Source organism: Oryctolagus cuniculus, chromosome 4 (genome assembly GCF_964237555.1).
Source record: "Oryctolagus cuniculus chromosome 4, mOryCun1.1, whole genome shotgun sequence".
Lineage (NCBI taxonomy): Eukaryota > Metazoa > Chordata > Mammalia > Lagomorpha > Leporidae > Oryctolagus > Oryctolagus cuniculus.
Genome location: NC_091435.1, coordinates 132283355 through 132305835, shown reverse-complemented (window position 1 = coordinate 132305835; position 22481 = coordinate 132283355). Strand labels below are relative to the sequence as shown.

The 22481-nt window shown below is 42.0% G+C and overlaps 2 protein-coding genes across 12 annotated transcripts in view; one reads left to right on the top strand and one right to left on the bottom strand.

Annotated features, from left to right (window-relative positions):
- The window catches only part of HPS3 (HPS3 biogenesis of lysosomal organelles complex 2 subunit 1), a 69240-nt gene extending 63791 nt beyond the window's left edge, over positions 1-5449 (top strand). For 2 of the 5 annotated variants that reach the window (XM_051859036.2, XM_002716594.5), the window contains exons 15-17: positions 312-518; positions 1151-1241; positions 4653-5449. In XM_051859036.2, coding sequence (XP_051714996.1) covers positions 312-518; positions 1151-1241; positions 4653-4780 — 426 coding nt within the window. In that variant the 3' untranslated portion in view covers positions 4781-5449. Of the gene's footprint in view, positions 1-311; positions 519-1146; positions 1242-4652 lie in introns of all 5 variants that reach the window. The other 3 variants (XR_011388154.1, XR_011388152.1, XR_011388153.1) reach the window with 3 other exon arrangements.
- CP (ceruloplasmin) overlaps positions 1-22481 on the bottom strand; it is a 76230-nt gene that overhangs the window by 6703 nt on the left and 47046 nt on the right. For 2 of the 7 annotated variants that reach the window (XM_070072678.1, XM_008266309.4), the window contains exons 11-18: positions 21248-21460; positions 18296-18503; positions 16854-16993; positions 15602-15730; positions 12449-12555; positions 10747-10963; positions 10190-10329; positions 8515-8677 (exon numbers count right to left, since the gene is read on the bottom strand). In XM_070072678.1, the coding sequence (XP_069928779.1) occupies positions 8515-8677; positions 10190-10329; positions 10747-10963; positions 12449-12555; positions 15602-15730; positions 16854-16993; positions 18296-18503; positions 21248-21460 (1317 nt within the window). Of the gene's footprint in view, positions 1-212; positions 423-5011; positions 6235-8502; positions 8678-10189; positions 10330-10746; positions 10964-12448; positions 12556-15601; positions 15731-16853; positions 16994-18295; positions 18504-21247; positions 21461-22481 lie in introns of those variants that run through there. The other 5 variants (XM_070072679.1, XM_070072680.1, XM_002716598.5 and 2 more) reach the window with 5 other exon arrangements.

The window sequence follows — 22481 nt, the reverse complement described above, 5'->3', positions numbered from 1 at the left end:
CTGCAGGCTGTGGCTTTAACCTGCTATACCACAGCGCCAGCCCCTCCTGCTTAGTTTTAGTTTGCAGTCTGTCCGACACTAGTAAAGTTATTTTTAAAACCATCGGATGGAAGACTCTCTCTCTCTGCCTCTCCTCTCTCTGTGTAACTGACTTTCAAGTAAGTAAATAAATCTTATATATATATATATACACACACACATATATATATTCTGTCTGTTAATGTTTTAATTTCTTTTAAAAATTGTATTGTGTCTGTTGTGTTTGTTTTTTGGGTTCCTCATTCCATAACATTTCACTTTTCTGTTCATAGTCTCTTATATGTGGTCCTTCATTTGACATAGCTTCCGTGATACCATTCTTGGAGCCACTGTCAGAAGACACTCTTGCTGGCCTCAGTGTCCATGTTCTGTGTCGTACACGCCTGAAAGAGTATGAGCAGTGCATAGACACACTGTTAGAGAGATGCCCAGAGGCTGTCATCCCATATGCTAATCACGAGCTGAAAGAAGAGAACCGGGTATGCCTTTCATGTTTGCAGCTTGATCAGTGATAAGCAGAGCTAAAGATCTGGTCGTCTTATCTGTAAAATGGGGACAGTTTATGCCAGTCCAACCTCACAGCGCTGTGTGGGCCCCTGAGCTTGTATGTTTAATATGTTCGGTGTTTTGAGTACTGTTAGATGATTTTCAAATGTACGATGATGGTTAATGTTGCCATTACAAAACTTCCTCATTTGGAGGTGAAGTAGGTGATTGATTACCTCAACACTGGGGAAGGATGCTGCATGATGGGAAAATCTTCTCTGTGCTTTATAGTCTTTAGTTTAGAAATCAGAAGAGCTTTAGACTTCAGTGCTGCTCCTCATTCCCTCCCTTTTTTGCCACCTAAGAGATGATTATAGGACATGTGCATTCTGCTTCCTGAAAACAGCCATGTACATATGTGCAGTACACATATTACTGGATTTTTCAAGTTACAAAGCTGACTTTTATATTACGATTTAAGCAGAAGGATGACTGCTGATACAACTTTTGTTTTAACAAAGTTGGGTGCCATAAACCAAAATCACATGTCTGCCCTCTGCCTTCCTGTACAATCTTATTCTGCCTCTACCAAACTAAAATTTATGCATTTTTTTTCCCAAGATAGACTTTATGGTGGAAAAAATTGCTGCCTGAACTTTGTCAGAGAATAAAATGTGGTGGAGAGAAATACCAACTTCACCTGTCATCATTAAAAGGTAACAGCTTTTTGGCTTGATTAGGAATGATAAGAGTTGCAGTTTTAAATGTAAAAAGCCTTGCTCCCTCCAGTGTGCTCGTGTGGTTCTCCAGGGAGGTGAAGAGGATCTGACAGTCATCTTGAGAGATTGTTTCAGCACTCACGTGCCCCTTCCCCATCATAGTTCACGTTTGTCTGTCTTGTCTCATCACAGAGTGGATGCTCTTTTTACTTCATCTTTTTAAACACCCATCGGATTATCAGTCACAGAAACCCCCAGCACCAACATCTGTTTAAAAAATCTGAGTAGCCATTGAGACAATTCTACTTTTTACCAATAGCCTGGGTACTTGACTGCCTTGGTGTAGGAAATTGAGGTTATTATTAAACAATAATGTAAGTAAATATTGAGGAATGACAAGTTCCTTAAGGATTAAAGGTTTTTGTGTCTAAATAACTCAGACATAGTTATTTGAATTATTATAATTCATAAATAGTCATGTATAAATCTTGAGAAATATATGGTTACGAGTTTATATACTATTGTATGTTAATATCACTTGTTTTTTATTGAGTGGATTGCAGAGTATATGATCACTTTGATTGCATTGCTCATAAATGAGAAATTGACATTGGAATTATGTTTTTCAACAGAGATAATTGATTTTTTTAATGGTAAGCAGAGCCAGTGGCCATGCAGGTTGTTTTTTCTGAAGATCTCCATTTAATTAAAGTTAGATGTTTGTGACTGGGAAGAGGAGGAGGTGACTTGTCCTATCCCCCTGAATTCTTTTAGTTTTCTTTTGTTTTTTTGGGGGGGGAGTGTCAGGTGTTTAATTGCTTTGCCCCACTGGCATCAAATCCATCAGATAGCTTATCACTGATAGTTGTGTTGGTGGTTCACTTCCCAGTGCAGCTGTCCCACGTGGTCACACCTCCACAGTGTCATTACGTCAGTCAGTAGACTCCTTCATCCTTTTCTGATCCAGTCCCTCACTCCTGAATTGACCCATAATCATTGTTCTGAGGGTCCCATTTTTCTATATCTTTAAAATATGTTTGTGTATTTGCACACATGTATGCACATGGGACCCATGAGTGTTGCAGATGGCACTAGGAGCTGTGTGTGGTTTACCTTTAATAGACTGAAATTCCTCAAGAGGTGATATGGTTTTACTGATTTTTCATGTTGCACCCTCACCAGCAGTGTGAACATCTCTCGTACGAGGCATTTTGTGACTGTTTACTGATTGGTAGGGGAGACACTTGAAGAATTTCAGATGTACTTCTTGGGAGATATTTCTGTTGGCAGCTGTAGTATGTTAAGAACAGCCCAGAATTGGAGTCTGGAGAATTGGAACTGAGTTCCAGTTCTGCCTCTTTCACTGGGTGACCTGGAGCAAGCCAGTCTTAAGTGAGAGTGGTGGGACTAATGAGAAGTTCAGTACTAACTCCAGAGTAAAACAGTAGGCAAAAGGCAAGAGGGTAAGATTGGAGATGGAGCTCAGAGACTTATGTAATCTGTATGGAGCTTGGATGTCTTAGCTCTCTAGTGCAGTGTTTCCCAACCTTGGCACTTTGGAGGCCAGAAAATTCTCTGTGTGCATCGGGATTTCCTTTGTCTATTTTAGATTGTTAAAGGGCATTCTTAGCCTCTACCTACTAGGTGCCAGTGGCACTGTTGTAGTTGGAGAAACAAAAATATTTCCAGACGTCAGCAGGTGTGCTCTAGAAGATAAAATTGTACTGTATGATGCAAAGCCAGTGAAACTGGATGTGGTGGATGGCTTGCTCCCTTGGAGGAAGTGTTTATTACTGTTTTTCAATAATGAACTGTGCTTTTTTAAAAAATTTTAATATTTTAGTAAATTCCAAAAATAAAAATTTAAAAGGTCATTTAAAGTCCCACTGGCCAAAATAACTATTTCAACATTTAGTGAGTATTTTTTAGACAGCTTGAGGATCTTAAGTATGTGGGTTTACATTTAGATAGATTATTTCTGGACAACTTGTAGATTTGAATGGCTAGTTAGTAGAGTAAAGCAAGTTACTTTAATCTTTTCTTAACCATAATTTTCCCAACTATAAAATCAGACGTAGTGCCCGCTAGAATATCATATTCTCTTTGGGGTTGGGCTTGAATTAATAAGAATCTCACAGGACTCTGGAAGGAATTAAATGAGAAGTTATAGCTGAAAACACTGGATCAACTTCTAAAGCCCTCAGTGGATTTAAGGTCTTGGAGTTATGACTGATACTAGTGTTTCAGTGATTGGGAGAAGAAGAGAATTATGCAGTGATGGAATGAATTTTGGTTGGCTCTAACTGTTCAACACTAGCCTCACCCCCATGCCCAACTCAATTTTTTTGTATCAGGGATACTACTTATAGGCTCCATATTTGGGTAAATAAATTGATTTGGTAGGAAAACTTCAATAATTCATGTTCACATTAGTTAGTAATTGCTGTTTATTAAGGCCCTATTAAATATCCAAGGTGCATCGTTGTATTTTAATTTAATTCTCATAGAAACTGGAAGCCAGCAGATGATTATAGATGAGGACACTGGACTTTCCTGAAGTCACTCAGCAAGCAGTAGGTGGAAGAGTCTGAACCTTTCCCATGTCTGTCGGGATCTTTCCTATTCATCACGGCTAATCCATTCGTTAATGTTTTAGCAGCAGGGAAGGTCATTCCTTTGTGTAAAGGATAATTTAGGCTGCTGACTATTGGATAGATGCCTGTGGATGGATTTTCTATTTCACTGACTTTGCAGGTAGAGTAGGTGGCGGGTGTGCAAGGATAGCTCTAAGACTATACGTGGATGTTTCAGTAACACTGCTCCCTTTTCCTAGGAGAGGGCAGCATGTGTCAGGTAAGAAGCAATAGCTCATAAAATTGTGTAGTTATCATTACAAAAATAAGTGCCTTAATGTTGAAGTTGCTCATTGGAGCACTAATTTTGCAGTTTATAAACAAAGATCCATGGTCATGAAAGTGGATTTGTGCTAATAACATGAAAAATCTCAGACAACAGCTGATTTAGGAAAATGTTAATGGTATTTCCTGTCCTATTAGACAATCTGTGTATTAGCTGTAGTATATTACTAACATTAACACAGCATTCAGATAGCTGTGTTTTTCTTTAGAAAATAGTAAAAATATATTGAAAAATAAATATTGTAGTAACCCAGCAATGAGATAGTAAATCCAAATTGCATGGAGCTAATGTAAAATCAAAAGATTCTAGAAAGGATACATTAAGACATTGTTAAAATCGTAAAGTATTTTGTGGATTTAAGAGACCACTTTTTTCTTTGTACTTGCCAAACTGTATTACCCAAACTAACTTCTGATTGGTTGAGTGATTAAGAGAGAATCAGATGAAAGACCCTCTCCTTTCTAACACTGATATTCTTTCCACAAACAGAAACATTGTCAATTGTTGCTGTGGAACTGGAACTAAGGGATTTCTTGAATGTTCTCCCAGAAGATGGCACTGCAGCATTTTTCTTGCCGTATCTTCTTTACTGTAGTCGAAAAAAGTCATTGAGTTGAAGGTATCATTTGAAAAACCAACACAGTAGTATGTGAAACTGAATTTAAAAAAACTGAATGCCAGGTAAAAACACAAGCTAAGAATTTTTTGTACTTTACAAATGTATGTATTATGGATACTTTTAAGCTAAGGTAAGCCTCAGAATGCAATGGTAACCATTAGTTTCTTAATTTATGACCTGAATTCACCTAATTGTCCATAATGTAAAAAAAAGCTTCAAGACAGAAGAATTCTTCAAAGAAGCCATGTATTTTTAAAGGTGGAGATTGACTTTTATTCTAAGAAACAGCAACAATTCACTTGTTGGAGAAATGACAATCTTTTTTCATCCCAGGAACATTTTAAGGAAACATTTTGTAAATTACAAAATTTTATCTTCTTGAACTTCCCATATTTCTCTACTGGACTACCTTTAAAAAAACTCTTTCAAAAAGATGTTAATGTTTTACCACAGTAAATGATTTCAACCCTTATTTTCTTATTAACTCAGAACTGTGAATCAAATGAAGTAGACAAGGATAGCTTCTTTTCTAGCTCTTAACATGATTTGTTGAGTGTATAGTTTTTAGCCAAAGCCTTCTTCCCTTTCTTTTTTTTTTTTTTTTTTGTTGATGTGTCCTCTTGCTCTTTGAAGAGTAAAAGCATGAAAATAAAGAAATATTCATATAGCATGGTGTTCATAACTGTCTTTTTTAACCTCATTAAAGTATTTCAAGTCCAAATTCAGCTTACCATTAGAGTCCTTTAAATCCAGTTAAGGCTGGGCAAAAAATTCTGCCTAGCAGGTATCTGCCACACGATATTTATTTTGAACTTTTCTCCTGATGGCAATAGTCATCTTTACCAGGATTTATTCTAAGAACCGGTCTTCAACTCCACTTCGCTCCGGTTCCAGATAATGTCTTTTTGACCATTTCTTCCAGGATCTAGCACATCTCAGACATGCATCTTTTTATTTGATTTTTTTTCCTTCCTCCACGCTTTGTGCCCCTTTGTCCACTGCTTCATTAGGAATGATGTCAGCATGATGGGACAGGGATTGATGAGAAAGCCGTGGCCAGAAGCATTTCATTGAACCTTAACTGTGATCCCTGGAGGACCACCCAGGTCATCATCTGGTCATGTATTTTCCTTTTTGGAGAGCAGTTTTGTAAAGCTTTAATTGTGGTGGTGTGAGTGCCCCGTATGAATCAACTCTATAACCTCATGTACAAGTGCCAACCATGTATCATAACACACTCTGATTCTTTCATCTGCAACAGGGAAACCTATCTCCCCCACAAATGCACAGAGTTGGGTTCTCAATCTTTTTTAAATTTTTTTTTAATATTTAATATTCCAAAATTTTTTATTCTAGTCGACACTTTCACATCCATTGTCATAAATCATAGATTTTTTTTCCTTTTTTTTCCCCACTTATCACCAATTTATTTCTTTCAGCCAGACTTGGTCTCTATAGAAAAAGAAATTTTAAGACTATTATTTAAAATCCTACATATTATGTGGTTAAAAATTAATAGACAGTACTTTAAATAGATTATTTTTTAATGTTCCTTTGTTTAATCATTCTTAATTCATTTCTATTTTTCTATTTTTCTTTTGTTTTAAAATCTCTCATTATGCTACTATTTCAATGAAAAAGTACTTTCTTCCCTACAACATTTTGATTAATTTTAAAGAGGAAAAATAGAACTATAGTGGAGAAACCCTGCCAATACCATCTTAACCTCAGTAGTAATGGAACAATCAATAGCTTGTGGCTCCTGGGGAATGAGAAAAACAGCATCGCTTTTGTAGTGGTCTTGCTAACAACACATAACCTGAATTTTCATGAGGACACATGGGACAAATCTGAATTAAAGAAGAGTCTACATAGCCTTTTATATGTTCCCTTTTATGCCCATTTGGAGGATAAATGCTTCCTTTGCATTATTTTCCCACTGGGCTTGCCATTTCCAGTTCTAACAATTCTGAACTCAGAAGACTTAGAAAATCACCAAAGCCTACAACCACATTTCATTCTTCAAACATACTGTTGGTATGTATCCACAAAAATGTTATTGTTTTGCTGTATTTATGTGCGTGGGTATATGTGTGTGTGCTTAAGTGTGTATGGGGGAGGAGTGGCACTTTGGTGTAGTAGATTAAGCCTCCACCTGTGGGGCCAGCATCCTATAGGAGTGCTGGTTTGTGTCTCACCTGTTCCTCTTCCCATCCAGCTTTCTGCTTATGGCCTAGGAAAGCTGTGAAAAATGGCCCAAGTGCTTGGGCCCCTGCATCCATGTGGGAGACCTGGAAGAAGCTCCTGGCTCTTGGCTTTGGATGGGCTCAGCTCTGGCCATTGTGGCCATTTAGGGAGTAAACCAGTGGATGGAAGACCTCTTTCTCTGTTTCTCCTTCTCTCTGTCTGTCTCTGCCTTGCAAATAAATAAATAAAAATCTTAAAAAAAAATGTGTATGGCCGGCGCCGCTGCTTACTAGGCTAATCCTCCGCCTAGCGGCGCCGGCACACCGGGTTCTAGTCCCGATTGGGGCGCCGGATTCTGTCCCGGTTGCCCCTCTTCCAGGCCAGCTCTCTGCTGTGGCCAGGGAGTGCAGTGGAGGATGGCCCAGGTGCTTGGGCCCTGCACCCCATGGGAGACCAGGAAAAGCACCTGGCTCCTGGCTCCTGCCATCGGATCAGATCAGCGCAGTGCGCCGGCCGCAGCGCGCCGGCCGCGGTGGCTATTGGAGGGTGAACCAACGGCAAAGGAAGACCTTTCTCTCTGTCTCTCTCTCTCACTGTCCACTCTGCCTGTCAAAAAAAAAAAAAAAAAAAATGTGTATGGAGGGGCCAGCACTGTGGCTCAGCAGGTTAAAAGCCCTGGTCTGCAGCGCTGGCATCCCATATGGGTGCCAGTTTGAGTCCCAGCTGCTCCACTTCCAGTGTAGCTCCCTGCTAATGCACCTGGGAAAGCAGCAGAGGATAGCCCAAGTCCTTGGGTCCCTATACCCACATGGGAGACCCAGAAGAAGCTCCTGGTTCCTGGTTTCGGATCGATGCAGCTCTAGCCGTTGTGGCCATTTGGGGCATGAACTAGCAGATGGGCAATCTCTTTCTCTCTCTTTCTCTTTCTCTCTCTGTTTCTACCTCTTTCTGTAACTTTTTCAAATAAATAAAATAAATCTTAAAAAATGTGTATGGGGAGAGGAGTTGCAGTGGTTGGGGAGCAGGGAATGTAAATTTCTTTGCTGTTCTTTCAGTTAGTAGTCAGTAATGCCTCCCATTCCCTTGGATGCACACAAAGACACTGCCCTGCCTGGTTGACTGGAATTATATTGATTTTTTTGGGGGGAGGGGAGTCTTCAGCTTCTCTTATGTCTGAAGTATTACTTAGGAAAAAACTTAGTTTTATGAAAGAAATTGAATTCTAAATGTGTGTTTTATAAGCTGGCTAGTAGCCATCATGACTACTCCATCATATCTGCTTTAGTTTTAATTACACTGCACCAGGTTAGTATCAATTTGTATTAACTTAGAAGGCTCTAGTGCCTTTTTAAGTACTGACTGTCAGGAAGTGAGCAGTATCCTACATCATTTAGCAGTAAAAATTCCTCTTTGTAGGTACAGAAGCAAGAAACGAGCAGTAGATTCACAAGTGTTCCATATTTGGGGAGGTATGTAGGCAAGGTACTGCATCATTGTTACAAATTCATGACCTGCGACTTCTAGCATTAATACCTGGATATTCACCTTCATTAGGTAGAACAGTGTAAGTAGTTTCCATTCCAGCATGTACGTGGTCGGTCACATGGCAGTGGAGTAACCAGATTCCAGGTGTTTCTGGAAACATCTCTATGGTTTGGTATGTTCCAGGAAAAATGTCAAAGACATCAGAACTATAAATACCCCTGTGCTTAATGACAAATGAAAAATGACAAATATGTATCAGTATATGTGAGATGAAACTCAAATAATTTTTCACTGACCAGCTCAGGAATATTAGAGAACTTAATAAATCTGTTTTAAAAACGAATCCCTGCACATTTCTGTATTTAATACAAACAGGGAGATAGGAGGATGTTGGCCATGGGCCACTGAGTGGGCGGGAAGGAAAGAAGATGTGATGAGTGATTCATCCACCAGGCCCACCCTCAACCTTCCATGCCTCTACCCTGATTTGACTCTTTGTCAGAGAACTTGTGCTACACAAAGGAACTTAGCTGTGGTTCCTAAACTCCCTTTTCCTAAACCTATCCTAGACTGGCTTGTCTGTAAACCTGAAGGCAGGAAGAGCAATAAAGGGAGCAGAAAAGGGGGCCAATGGCAAAGCCACAAGACGGGGCATTTCAAGCACAGTCTCAGCTGGACACAGTGGTGGGTGTGCTTCTGCGAGGACAGAATTGAAAGTCCACTAAGAGTACAAGGGCTCCTCAGAAGGCTCACAGTGCATATTATGAAGAAGTCTAGGGATGCATTTCAGATATTTTTGCACCAAGATAAACTTATTTTTTTATTCATTTTTCAACAAGCTATTTCAAAGTACTCTTATATAATATATCTGTGTAAAACAAAGTGTAGAGGTAATAAAATGAGCTTTATGCAATGTATTTTTCAGTAGCTTCTGCATTTTCTCTATCAACTTAAACATCAGAAAAAAAGGACTTCAGATGGACCAATTGGTTCCTGATAAAATCAGCATTGGGTAAGGAATAGGAGGAGGATTGGGATCTAGGGACAGTTTGGTACCTGACACTTGACCGGTGACCTTGCTTGCCATTTAAGATATACAGTTTGGGGGCTGGCATTGTGGCTTAGCAGGTAAAGCCACCACACCCAATATAGGCACCAGTTGGAGTCCCAGCTGTTCCACTACCAATCCAGCTCCCTGCTACATGCCTGGAAAAGCACCAGAAGATGGCTCAAGTATTTGGGCCCCTGCACTCACATGGGAGACTGGGAAGAAGCTCCTGGCTTTGGATTAGCCCAATCTCTCTCTCTCTCTCTCTCTCTCTCTCTCCCCCCCTCCTCCTCTCTCTCTCTCTCTCTCTCTCTGTATCTCTGCCTTTCAACAAGCAGATAATTTTTTTCTTAAAAAGATACACAACTTGTCATAGGGCAAAGATTATAACAAATGCTCACTGGTCTCTGCTGTTTCCATCATTACATGAATACTCTTACTCTCTCTGCTGGCAGTTCCACTCAGATGCCTTACTTGGGAGTGTGTGTCAGAACTCCATGAAAATCCAGTTAAAAACTGCAAATTTGAGGAAGAGCCCAAGATGTAACAAAGACTGGTGTGTCAGGCTTTGCCCTCTACTCTTGGAAGCTCTTAATTTTTCACAGATCTCTGAGGAAATACTCTCTTTGTTGCAGAATATTTTCAAGTAGAGCAAGAACGAGAGCAACTGCCACATGTGGCTCTTACCTTGTACCGGAAGCTGTGGCCGTGAAAATGTACCGTGTGCAAGTCTATTTCATTGCCCATCCCCATCAGATACCAGTTGACTTCATCCCCCGCGTGCATTGTGAGGCCATGCAGGTTTCCAAACATCCTTCCATTGATAGCTGGGAAAGCAGATGACTTTGTATTACCTTTCAGGATATTTTAAACCAATAGCACATTCCATAGAACATATGATTAGGTTAATTGAAGGGTGTGTATGTGTGTGTGTGTGACAGCTTGTTACAATAACAAAGGAAATGAATGCTATAAGGTTAATAGTGTCACGCTCTGCTTTTCTAGTCATATTATACCGAAGATCTTCATCTCAATTGTGGACTTATTTAAAAGGAAATGAGGATTTGGAATTGGGAGAGAGATTAGATGATCTTTGAACACAGTCACCTTTCTGTTTTGAACAGAATTCTGCCTCAACGTGGGAGAGAAGTGGTTTATCTAATGAATAGTCTCCAAAGTAATTTTATTTGAGAGAGGAAAAAGGTGAAAAGGAGTAAAAATGATTTTAGAATAATTGATCATACCGTGCATTTTATTGCTTTCCATAAATTCATCATTGTCTTTGTTTACTTTCTCAGGATGTTCAGAGTAGGTTTGGATGTTGTCATCCAAGTACCAAGATTCATTCTCATCAAACACTAGAAACAGAAGGCTAAATTCCAGTTTCTTTATGGGATTGAATACTTTAATGTAGTGTCTCCGACAGACAATCAGCGGGCCAATTAATCCACTGTAGAGATCCTGAAAACAAGCCAAAACCTCAGTCATCCTCGCGATGTAGGTCAGAGAGATACCGGAGACTTGCGACCTCGTCACACCCCAACCTCAGCAGTTTTGGAGGGACAGATTTAAGTAGTCTGTGCCCATCGTGGTACTGCCCACACTCAGTAACTTTCTTTTTGAAGCAGCTAAGTCGGAACAAAGGGAATAGAAGGTAGTTCATGCTAGGTAACAGAGGTGTGTGCTGAGGCCAAAGATTGGCTCAGCTAATGAACAGCAAGTTAAAAGAGCCCCAGATGGACACTGTTGGTTTGTTTATTCCATAAGCACAAGAACGTATTCGCATGAGTCAAGCAATGTGCTGCTCACAGCATCCCCAGATATGAGTCAAACAAAGCTTCACTGCTCCTTGTATAGGAGGGAAGATAGAGGAGTGGGAGAAATGGCAGTAACTGCTCAAATGGAGGAATTTAGGGTGCTGATGGGCACAGAGGAGGAAGACCACGCTTGGCTCTTAAATCTGTGAGAAGTTTCATTGGGCTTGGCATCAGTAATGGCAGATGAGGTCTTAAAGAGTTTGTGCTGTATCATTTTAGGGAATTTTAATTGTTCCTCAGCTTTGGCTCAGACCAAATGTAGGAAGTTTTGTGTTTGTGTCAAAAGTAGCCATTGACAAATTGGACAGAGAATGGCAGCATATCTGTGTTTCAAACTAGTCTTCCTAGTGGAGCAAAGGAAGATTGGGGGAAGGGGAAAGTGGAGGCTTGGGGGTCTCTTCAGGAGTTGAGGTGAAATTCAAGGGCTTAAACTCTAGAAAAGAAGAGAAGGAATGGTTTAAGCTGTATGGAGGTAGGTGACTTGCCTGGGGGAGCCAGGGAGAAGAAGGTGCTTGCTAATTCGGATTTCTGGCTTGAACAACTGAGAAGATGTGGTGCTTATGTCGCTCTTTATTACAAAGGGAAATACAGAGGAGGTGGAGGAGGAGCTCAGTGTCCGTTTAAGAGATGCTGGATTTGAAATGCCTGTGAGAGCTGTTGGTGAAGGTGTCTACAGGCAAGCGTTGGGACAGTGGGAATGTGGAGATTTGCACTAAATGTTAAAATTTACAAAACAGTTCTGGTGCTTCTTCTAATCTGGTTGTTAGTGTTTTTTGGCTTTGAATATTTCATCAGACAACAGCTTTAGCTGTGGCTGACTGCTAAGATCAGCTTTTTGATTATCATGAAATAATAGAGCTCTGAAACCATATACCCCCCATCTTTAATGTATTTTTACATCAAAAGGGAAAGAAAGTACAATATCAGTGTTTAATTTCTATAAGTTAATCATGGGGGAGTTGTCTATCTCTGAAAAAAAGAAAAAGAAAAAAGAAAAAAAAACTAGATAGCAAAGCAACTTACTTCCTGGAATTTTAGAATTGTACCACAGGAAAACTGTAACCTCATCTTCCTTCGATTGTGTGTCTATTTTGGGAATTGTCACAAAACACAATGATTTAGAGTTTACCTTCACTTGATCCACAGTTGAATAGTAAGCCCATGGAATACAAGGCAGATCCTCTGTTCCAGCTCCAGATCTTTCTGGGATTTGCCATATGTAAGTGCGAGTTTCACCTAAAGTAATCAAGTGTTCATGTGTTTGGTTATATTTGGTTTCTATTTGACTTACACACCCAAGCCTTGATAGCCAATGACCAAAGAACTGAAAAGGGCAGGGTAGTTAGTTTTTCAAAATTGTGACCCTCAAATTATTTTTAGGAAGTTAGTTTTCAGATAAACTGTAAGACTTTTAGGTCAATAATTTTGACTCAGTTTTGCCAGTGATGGAGTCACCACGACATACGTGCCATGCCGTGAAGCTAGGAGGTGGCAATTCCAGTGTCACAATCTGAAGAAACGTGGCAGCCAATCTTTTCACAGCTTGAAGTATGTTTTCCCAGCATGCTTTTTTCTCTTCATATACCAGGTGGTTTTCCCCCACTGGCTAGCACCCTGCCCTCCCACTGGCTGTCTGTATGTCTGACCTGTCCTGTGTCCTTCCCTCAGTTCACCATGGCAGCCTTCCTCCTTTCTCACAGCCATCCTCAGCTCACAAGAAGCCGTTAGACCTCTTGATCTCATAGGTCACTGACTTACCTCAATTTTGTCTACCTCTCTCACCCGTCGAGTTTGTCACTACTATGTCATGTGCACTACTGTGTCATAACAAGACCCTGGACCTTGACCCTTTGAGGCTTGTCAGTTGCTCAACTCTCCCACCTTGCCAGGGCTCTTATCCTGTTCCCATGGGCTCCAGCCTCTTCTCCATTTCCAGTCACCTTGGGGCTTCCCATATAACCATTCAGAGACCTTGATTTTTTGCCAAGCCCAGCCCCGAATCGTGGCAACAGTGATAGTCCACTTTACTTATGTAGACCTTGCTGTCAAACTAATTTGCCAGAGTCTGACAAGAAAATTTCACTGAGAATATAAAATGTAGATTTATCACTTGAACATTTTACTGTCTCCCCAAGTCTACTTTCACTGATTATCATAAGCTGAAAAACAGCATTTCCTTCTCCTCCACCCCCCTTCCCAGACTGCTTTCCCACCAGGGGCTCATAGCCAAAACCCTGGGGTTGTCCTTTGGGTCTTCTTCCCTGATTCCCCCTAATGCCTAAGTTTCAGCGAGTTCTTTTAAAAAGCTCTACCCTGAAGAGCCCATGAGAGTATTTTAGGCATGGAAAGCCAAGACACTCTGGGGAAAAAAAAAACAAAACAAAACAAAAAAAAAACACCTAAATCCTAAATGAAAGATCTCTGCGAGTGAGATCCCAGTGGAAAGAACGGGGCCATCAAAGAAGGAGGTACCTTTCTCTGATGGGAGGAGAGAACTTCCACTTTGACTATGACCCTGTTAGAATAAGATCGAAGTTGGCAAACTCAAAAGGCTTCCATAGTCTTGGCAACTCATGACTAGAGCCTAGGGAGATTACTGACGCCATAAACAAGAGTGTCAAGTTGTTAAGTCAACAACAGGAGTCACTGTGTACTTACTCCTCATGTGGGATCTCTGTCTTTAATGTGTTGTCCAATGTGAAATAATGCTATAACTAGTACTCAAACACTATTTTATACTTTATGTTCTGTGTGGGTGCAAACTGATGAAATCTTTACTTAATATATACTGAATCAATCTTCTGTATATAAAGATAATTGAAAATGAATCTTGATGTGAATGGAATGGGAGAGGGAGCGGGAGATGGGAGGGGTGCAAGTGGGAGGGAAATTATGGGGGGGAGCCATTGTAATCCATAAACTGTACTTTGGAAATTTATATTTACTAAATAAAAAAACAAATATTTTTTTAAAAAAAGCTCTACCTTTGAAATAGAACCAGAACATGCTAACTTCCTACCACTTCAAGAGCTTCTACCCTGTTCCCAATGTTGACAATTTTTTTTACCCAAATTATTGCAAAAGACCCCAAATGGACCCCTGATGCAGCCCTTGCCACCCCAACAGTCACTTATCCACACATCAGCCAGAACAGCCTTAAAAAAAAGGAGGGGGGCTCTTATCATCTCATCACCTCATATGGGTATTGAGAATAAACTCTCACCTCAGCATCATGGCCTCTGTAGTACTCTCTACTCATCCAGCCCCTGCTCTCCCTCTGTCTCATCTGTCCCTTGTTTGCTCTGTTCTCACCTCTGGTCCCCTTGCTGCTCCTCAGACACGTCAATAAGACATACACTCCCATCTTGGGCCTAGACACTCTTTGCCACAGACACCTGCATTTCACTACCTCTCATGACTGAGATGTCCAGTATCACCTCAGGGAAGCCCTGCTGACCACCCCACCTAAACCACCTCTCCTGCTATGGTCTCTTGCCAGGCTGCGTCTTGCTCCCAGCATTTTTCACTCATTGACATAACTTGTGGTATCTCCCTTGGGAGAATGTGCGGACTATGAGGGCAGGGATTTTTATTTCTAGCCCCCTAGTTTTATAAGAGTTGCTTGATAGATAGATTTATGTTTTCTCATTTTATTTGAGAACTGCTAAGTTATTGAGAAATGGACTTTTCATAGAAGCCAATTTTAGATCTAACAGAAGGAAAATACAGTTCTCGTTCTCATTAAATAAAAACACACTTAAGTTTATAATCTATCTCATCTTTTCCTCTATGTTGTTTAAAGAAACATTTGTTGAACTCATAGGTCTTGCCAGATAACTGGACTAGACGTGTGTGTGTGTGTGTGTGTGTGTGTGTGTGTGTGTGTGGATTTAGAATTCCAAATGGCAGCCTATTGCCCTTCCGATCCCGTGTGTGGGAGGCAGGAGTGGGAACATTTAGCCGCATGCACTGTGGCAGATGCCATCTGATGTGTGTTCTGGCTGAGAGCTGAGCTTGGAGGGAGCATCTCCCTGATTCACATTTGAGTATTTGTAGACCTCTAGTACCTTCAAGGTTTTTCCATTGAGCTCTATTGTGGATTTTTTAGGTATGCACATGTGCACACACACTTCCACACACACAGCCTCACCTCCCTGTATCCCCTCTCACCAACAGCCTCCTCACTTCCCCAAGTCCCACTCTTTGGAAGGATATCGCTATAGCAGTGGTCATTTGTAGAAAGCCTGTAAAGTCTTAAAATGCATCTCCCTCCCATGAGTACCTGGTAACGTTGGAGTAACTGTAGAACTCTCGGTTTTTACCCCGTGGGCGTGTATAGAGTAAGGCCTTGTGGCCATGTTTTTAAAAATAATTTTAACTTTGTCCCCAACATCTGCATGAAGCTGTGGACCTGGAAGAAATGGAAAAGAAGAGTGGCTTATTTGTCAGATTGAAAGTTCTAACTTAGTAATAACAACAGAGCTCAGGTGACTTTCTCAGCCTAAGACTGGGATCGGTTTCTTTTTCCCTGGGGCTTTGTGCTGTAATCCTCTTGAATTTATACCTGGTGCAGGAGGACTTGGGATAAAAACTACAAAAAGGCTACCTCTAAGGATGGAGACCCTGGTGCATCCCTAATCAGAGATGCTTAGGGAAGCGTTGGCCTAACGTCCCTGCAAAGTCATGGTGGGTTGGGTCCCGGGCACAGAGTTGTGCTGCAGGGCTCGCTGTCATTTCTCATCCTTTGGACTTCCAGATGTTCATCAGAATGCAGGTGGGAAGTAGTGTTTGGAAGGGTGGGGCTGCCCCGCACATTTCTAACACCTAGTCTGTCTTAGCCTGTCTCCCGCCTGAGAGAACTGCTATCATGCTGCAACAATGTCTGTTCCCTGTGGGGGCTCCAAGGGCTGAGGATAACCAAGTCTCTGGGAACTCTGAGAGCATGGGAACATAGTGCCTGTGTGTGAAGCGGTAGGGAGAGGCAGAATGTCTCCTGCCCTTGATGATTTTCAAGAAGATTCCCAAAGCCAGTGTCAGCCAAGTCCTTAGACACTGTCTTAAAGTGATTCCTGAAAAACTGAAGGTAACTCTCCCCTGCGATGTGACAATAACACTTTTTCCTTTCTTGATTTCCTTGTCTGTAATTTTTGTAATTAATCATCTACTTCTTAATTTAAAAAGTAAACAGCTGTTGTGTGTTGGTAGGTGAGCTAATGGGGGCAAATCTGGATATAAATTCCATTAGTAAGTAGTGTCTAGGAACCATCAAAGCTGTAGGCATCAATTTGTTAAGCACAACATATATACAATTTCTTCAGGGTATAGTATAATATGTTATTTCTGACAGAAATAAGTAGGTTTTCTCATACACATTCTTTAGTAAATATGGGCTTGTCATGTTTATTGAATAACATTTTTTATTTAAATTACATTGAAATATGAAGGGGAAAATGAAACCCAAGGACGTGGATGGATGTCTCTGCACATGCAGCCCATGCTTAACCCACGCTCAACTACAGGAGCTGGCAACCCACCTAGAATTCCTAGATGTTCCTCTTCGGGTTTTCTCATCACTGGAACTGTGAACGTGCTGTCAGTGTATTGACGGTACACAGCTTTCTTATACTTTGAGCCTATGTAGAACTCTTCCTTATCTAAAAATGGATTTGAAACACTTGAAGGAAAAAAAATGAAGATTAGTATGTGTCTTAATGAAAGTGGAAGTTAAGTTTAAATTTCAAATAATGACACGGTTTTATGGAAGTAACTGTGGTAGTTTGTAATGATCCCTTTCCCATCCCAGTAAGACAGAGTAAGAAGAAAGCACACATGACCTGAGTGGCGCTACCTGCGTCCTGGCCCTGACCACCACTAGCTGCAGTGGCCCCCAGCTAGCCACTGCCTGTTGGAGCCTCAGTTTTCTTCAGCCCTAAAATGAGGTATTCAATCAGATCACATTGGAGGTTTCTTAAGAGCTTGGGCATTTTTATGCATCTAGATTGTACCAGTGATGTGATCTTGTGTTCCTGCATATTTCTGGTCCGGAGAAATGGAAATAACACTTATTTTCAGTCATTCCTTTTTCCTAAACTTGTCCCTGATGTCTCCTGCAGCCTTTCAACCACTTTACCACGACTACTGAAATAACCTTTATCTTTTATACTGCAGGCCAGCCCCACCAGCACAGCTAACCACTGCCTCACCACAGGTCTCAGGTCATGCCATGGGCCCCGGATCCCAACACCTGCCCATCCAATCCTTCCAGTCGTGTCCACAGGCTCAGTCAGTGTGTGGCAGAAGTGAGGTGACAGAGGAGAAAATGCTTGGAAAGTATGAAAGGGGTGACCTGAAGTGGGGGTGACACTACTCTCGTGTTTCAGAAGCTCCGCAACTACCTCTACTTACATTTATTCCAATTGAATTGACTTTTTCCTCTTCTGTAAAATACACGTTACTGGTGGATTTGAACCATATTTTCCTGTAAGGTCTCAGAGTGCAGAGACCACATCTGCTATACTGCCCTCAAACATTTAAACACTGTTTTGTACATAATAGATTTAAGAATGTGAAATGGCTCAGTGTTTGGCTAATAGTGAACTCTCCGGAGGAAAGGTTAAGATAAGCAGCAAGTGGTTGGTAAAGGGAATTGTATTTCAGCTCTAAATTTAGGCATTGTTTGGTTAAATTTGAAAATAAATGACCAGGAAAGAGCACATGAATGTGAGAAGATATAAAGGAAAGAAAGTAAGATGGGTGATTGCAAAGAATCAAAGAAAATCGGTGGAGTTTTCCTGTGGGAATACTGAGAGGGGCAGAAAGGAGTGAGGATGGGGTCCTGGGAAGTATTTTGTTGTTGTTGTTCTAACTGTTTAATGCAGCTGCTGGTTTTTCTAATATTTAGCAGAATTCTTTCTTCTCTGAAAGGGAAACTTAACATTAAGCTGAACACACTGGGGAGCAGAGTCCGGATGATTACTTTTGCTCTTGTAAATGATGCAGCTCCTTTTCCCATGTCCTGCTCGGGGAGTAATCCCATTCCACCTCCACTGCTGCAATGTAGTAGGTCCTTTCTCCCTGGTAGAGGGTGGAGCCCTCAGCCCGCCGCCCGCATTGGTTCACGGTGTATTTTTGCTTCATGCCGCCTGTGTAATGATCGGTGGTAAGGCACTCAACCTCAAAAGTTCCTGGAGCAATAAATAAGAAAGCAGGTCAGTCCTTTGCTCAATCCCCTCTCTGCTCCCCTCCAACACCTACACTCCCCGTCCCGGCCTCTCTCAGAGTCGACACCAAAATCCTTATGGTGACCTTACATGGCAAAGCCAGAGAGACAGGGAGGGAGGAGGGAAGAGAGAGAGAGAGAGCAATTTTCCATCTGCTTGTTTACTTCTCTGTCGCTCCCCCTCTTTGTGGAGGAACGACACAGGACCCTGAGCTGTTCTTTCGTCTGCTCGGCCCTCCCCGGGTTTGCTGCTGGTTCTTCCCGGGTTGGCTACTATCCCTTCCACCTCCGTGGAAGGGCAGTTCCCCCTGGCCGCATTCCCCACTTCCGCAGGGGAGTGGCACACCGCCGGCCGGCTCTCTCGGGGGCTGCACGGGTTCCCTTAGATGTTCCCCATAGATGTTCCTGGTGCATGCCGTCTCTCTCCTCCTTTATAGTCCTCCTCCGCCAATCCCAACTCGGCTGAGTACGCTGCTCTCCAATCAGGAGCAAGTCCTACAGTTAATTGGTTGAACTGGAGGCAGCTGTGCGGAAGCTGTTTACTTCTCTCCCAGCGCCATATTGTGGGAGAGCAGATGCATAGAATAAGTCCTAATTCGAGTAACTTAGTCTAGTCCGGATTGCTCCCCACATTCTCAAATGCCCACGACAGCCAAATCCGGGTCAAGTCTAAGCCAGGAGCTAGGAACTTGGGCAGGGGCCCAAGCACTTGAGTTTACCAAGATACATTGGTGGGAAGCTGGATTGGAAGCAGAGTAGCCATTTAGGTGCCCCAAGTAGCAGCTTAATCCATTATGCCTACTATCACCCACTGAGATAATCTTTTTTAATTTTATTTAAGTTATATAAGTTTCATGTATTTCATATATACAGATTTGGGGACATAGTGTTACTTCCCACCCAACCTCCCTCCCACCCAAACTCCAACCCTCTTCCTCCTCCCTCTCCTATTCCCACTCTTAATTTTTACAAAGATCTATATTTAATTTACTTAATGATCATAAGGTTAACCCTACACTAAGTGAAAGAGTTCAACAAATAGTATGAAGAGAAAAACAAACAAAAGCACTGGAAACCATTATACTTAGTGAAATAAGCCAGTCCCAAGAAGACAGATATCATCTGTTTTTCCTGATTCTAAGTAACAGAGTACCTGAAATCTAATGTACTGGAGTGAAATAGACATCTTGAGATTCAATGATTTTTTATAGCCCTTGTCTCCTGTTGAGAGACTCTTGATACCTCCTCCTATAGATCACCATTCTTTCTGCTGCCTTATTTTTCTTCATGTACTAATAAGTGCTTTACATATCTATCTATCTATCTATCTATCTACTTTTTTGTGTCTTTTTCCCTGCATTAGAATTTCAGCTCCATGAGACACTTTTGTACATTGATTCATCTTTTTTGTTCATGGTTGTATTTACGTTGTCAGACAAATGAAGGAAATGATGACATTGGATCTGTCTTATATTTTAATGGCGAATAATGAACCGAATAAAAGCATATTTTTCACATTCTGATTAAAATTCTTTCTTTTTTTTTAGTTTGTTTTACTCTTTCAGAGCTAGATCTGTAGGTGTTTCTGAATTTACATGGCAATAGTTCTAATATAGAATAATTCATTTGCAAGCAACCAACAGGCCAACACTATACCTAGGCTGTAGAGATGTGATTCAAAGTTTAGATGCAGGGTCCGGTGCTGTGGTGCAGTAGGTTAAGCCTCCACCTGTGGCGCTGGCATCAATATGAGCACCAGTTCGTGTCCCATCTGCTCATTTTCTAATCCAGATTCCTGCCATGGCCTGGGAAAGCAGTGGAAGATGGTCCAGGTCCTTGGGCCCCTGCACCCATGTGGGAGATCTGGAAGAAGCTCCTGGTTCCTGGCTTCGGATGGGCTCAGCTCTGGCTATTGCAGCCATTTGGGGAGTGAACCAGTGGATGGAAGGTCTGTCTCTCTGTCTCTCCCTCCCTCTAGAACTTTAACACTCAAATAAATAAATAACTATTTTTAAAAGTTTAGATGTGGAGTCTGTGGGAGTCATTTCCCCTGTAGTCTGCACCTTTAAAAGAGCCATAATTAAAAGGGATCACCTTGAGAATTCTATGTGGAAATGGAGGAAACCATCACCCACTCTTCTTGCTCCCCATTTCCCAATAAAAAGGAAACAGACCTAGCCCACGTGTGTGTCAGGCCACAGTGGTCCAGACTGCCCCCCCCTTTTTTTTAGATTTATTTATTTATTTGAAAGTCAGAGTTACGCAGAGAGAAGGAGAAGTGGAAAGAGCGAGAAAGAGAGAGAGAGAGAGAGAGTCAGTCTTCCATCTGCTGGTTCACTCCCGAATTGGTTGTAATGGCCGGAGCTGCGCCAATCTGAAGCCAGGAGCTTCTTTCAGGTCTCCCACATGGAGGCAGGGACCCAAGGACTTGGGCCACCTTCTGCTGCTTTCCCAGGCCATAGCAGAGAGCTGGATCAGAAGTGGAGCAGCCAGGGCTCGAAACAGCATCCGTATGGGATGCCGGCACTGCAGGCAGAGGCTTTACCCACTATGCCACAGCGCTGGCCCCCAGACTGCCTCTTTCAAGGGAAGAAAAGGCACTTGGGAGGCTCGGGGAAGGGATGAGCTCACTCATCATGTTCTGTAGGATTTCAAAAAGCCACACCGATTGGTGCACTAGAGACTTTTCCTAGCGTTAAGGAACTGTACCTTCTGTGTCAGGCCTCATGAGCAGCGTAAGACTTGTCTGAGGGAAGAGGTTCGCGGTGTCTTTCACTTCTCCTCTTGACTGATAGGTGTTTCCTGAGAAGTATATTCCATGTACATCGGCCTCATTTCCAGCACTGAACAAGTACCACGAGACTGAATCTCCCTGGCACATGCTGAGACCAGGCTGATTCCCATACATAAATCCATTCATGGCTGTGAACGTGGGAAACAACATTGGAAAGTGATTTGAGTCCTACTCTACGACAAGTTCCCAGACTTTCCAAAGCCAACCTTGTTTTTGTCACTTTTAAAAGACCCATTCAGGCTGGCGCCGCAGCTCACTAGGCTAATCATCTGCTTTGCAGCACTGGCACACTAGGTTCTAGTCCCAGTCAGGGTGCCAGATTCTGCCCCAGTTGCCCCTCTTCCAGGCCAGCTCTCTGCTGTGGCCAGGGAGTGCAGTGGAGGATGGCCCAAGTGCTTGGGCCCTGCACCCCATGGGAGACCAGGAGAAAACACCTGGCTCCTGCCATCGGATCAGCGTGGTGCGCCGGCCAGTGGCGGCCATTGGAGGGTGAACCAACGGAAGAAGGAGGACCTTTCTCTCTGCCTCTCTCTTTCACTGTCCACTCTGCCTATCAAAAAAAAAAAAAAAAAAAAAAAAAAAAAAAAGACCCATTCAGGCCTCCCATCCTTTTTTGTGTCAGGAGTGTCAGTCACTTCAAATCCCCGACTGTCCCAAGCATCTGCAGAGCAGCCCTGGTTGAAAGGGAGCAGAGCTGAGTGCCTGGTTCTAGGAAGGAAGGAAGGAGTCAAGAACTCAATCCTGCTCTCCCACTTGGGTGCAAGGATCCATTTGGAGTCGCATGCTGCCTTCTAGGGAGCATAGTAGCAGGAAGCTGGAGTCAGGAGTGGCGCTGGATCTTGACTCCAGGCACTGCAGTGTGGACTATGGGCATCTCAATCAGCACTTTAACTGTTACTTCACATATCTGTCCCAGTGGGCAATATTTTTGACAGTTTCCAAATGCAAAAATGCAGAAAAAAAATACCTATTTTATAGATTAGGGACAATGTGACTAGTGTCAGTCCAGCTGAGAAAAACATCTATTTGTAATACAATTTTACACTTTTTCTTCTACTAGCCACAGTAATTTCTATGTTGTCCATGAATTCTGTGGGCCTTTTGAACAATTAGCTCACTGTCTCTAAACAACTTTTTAATATCACTTTG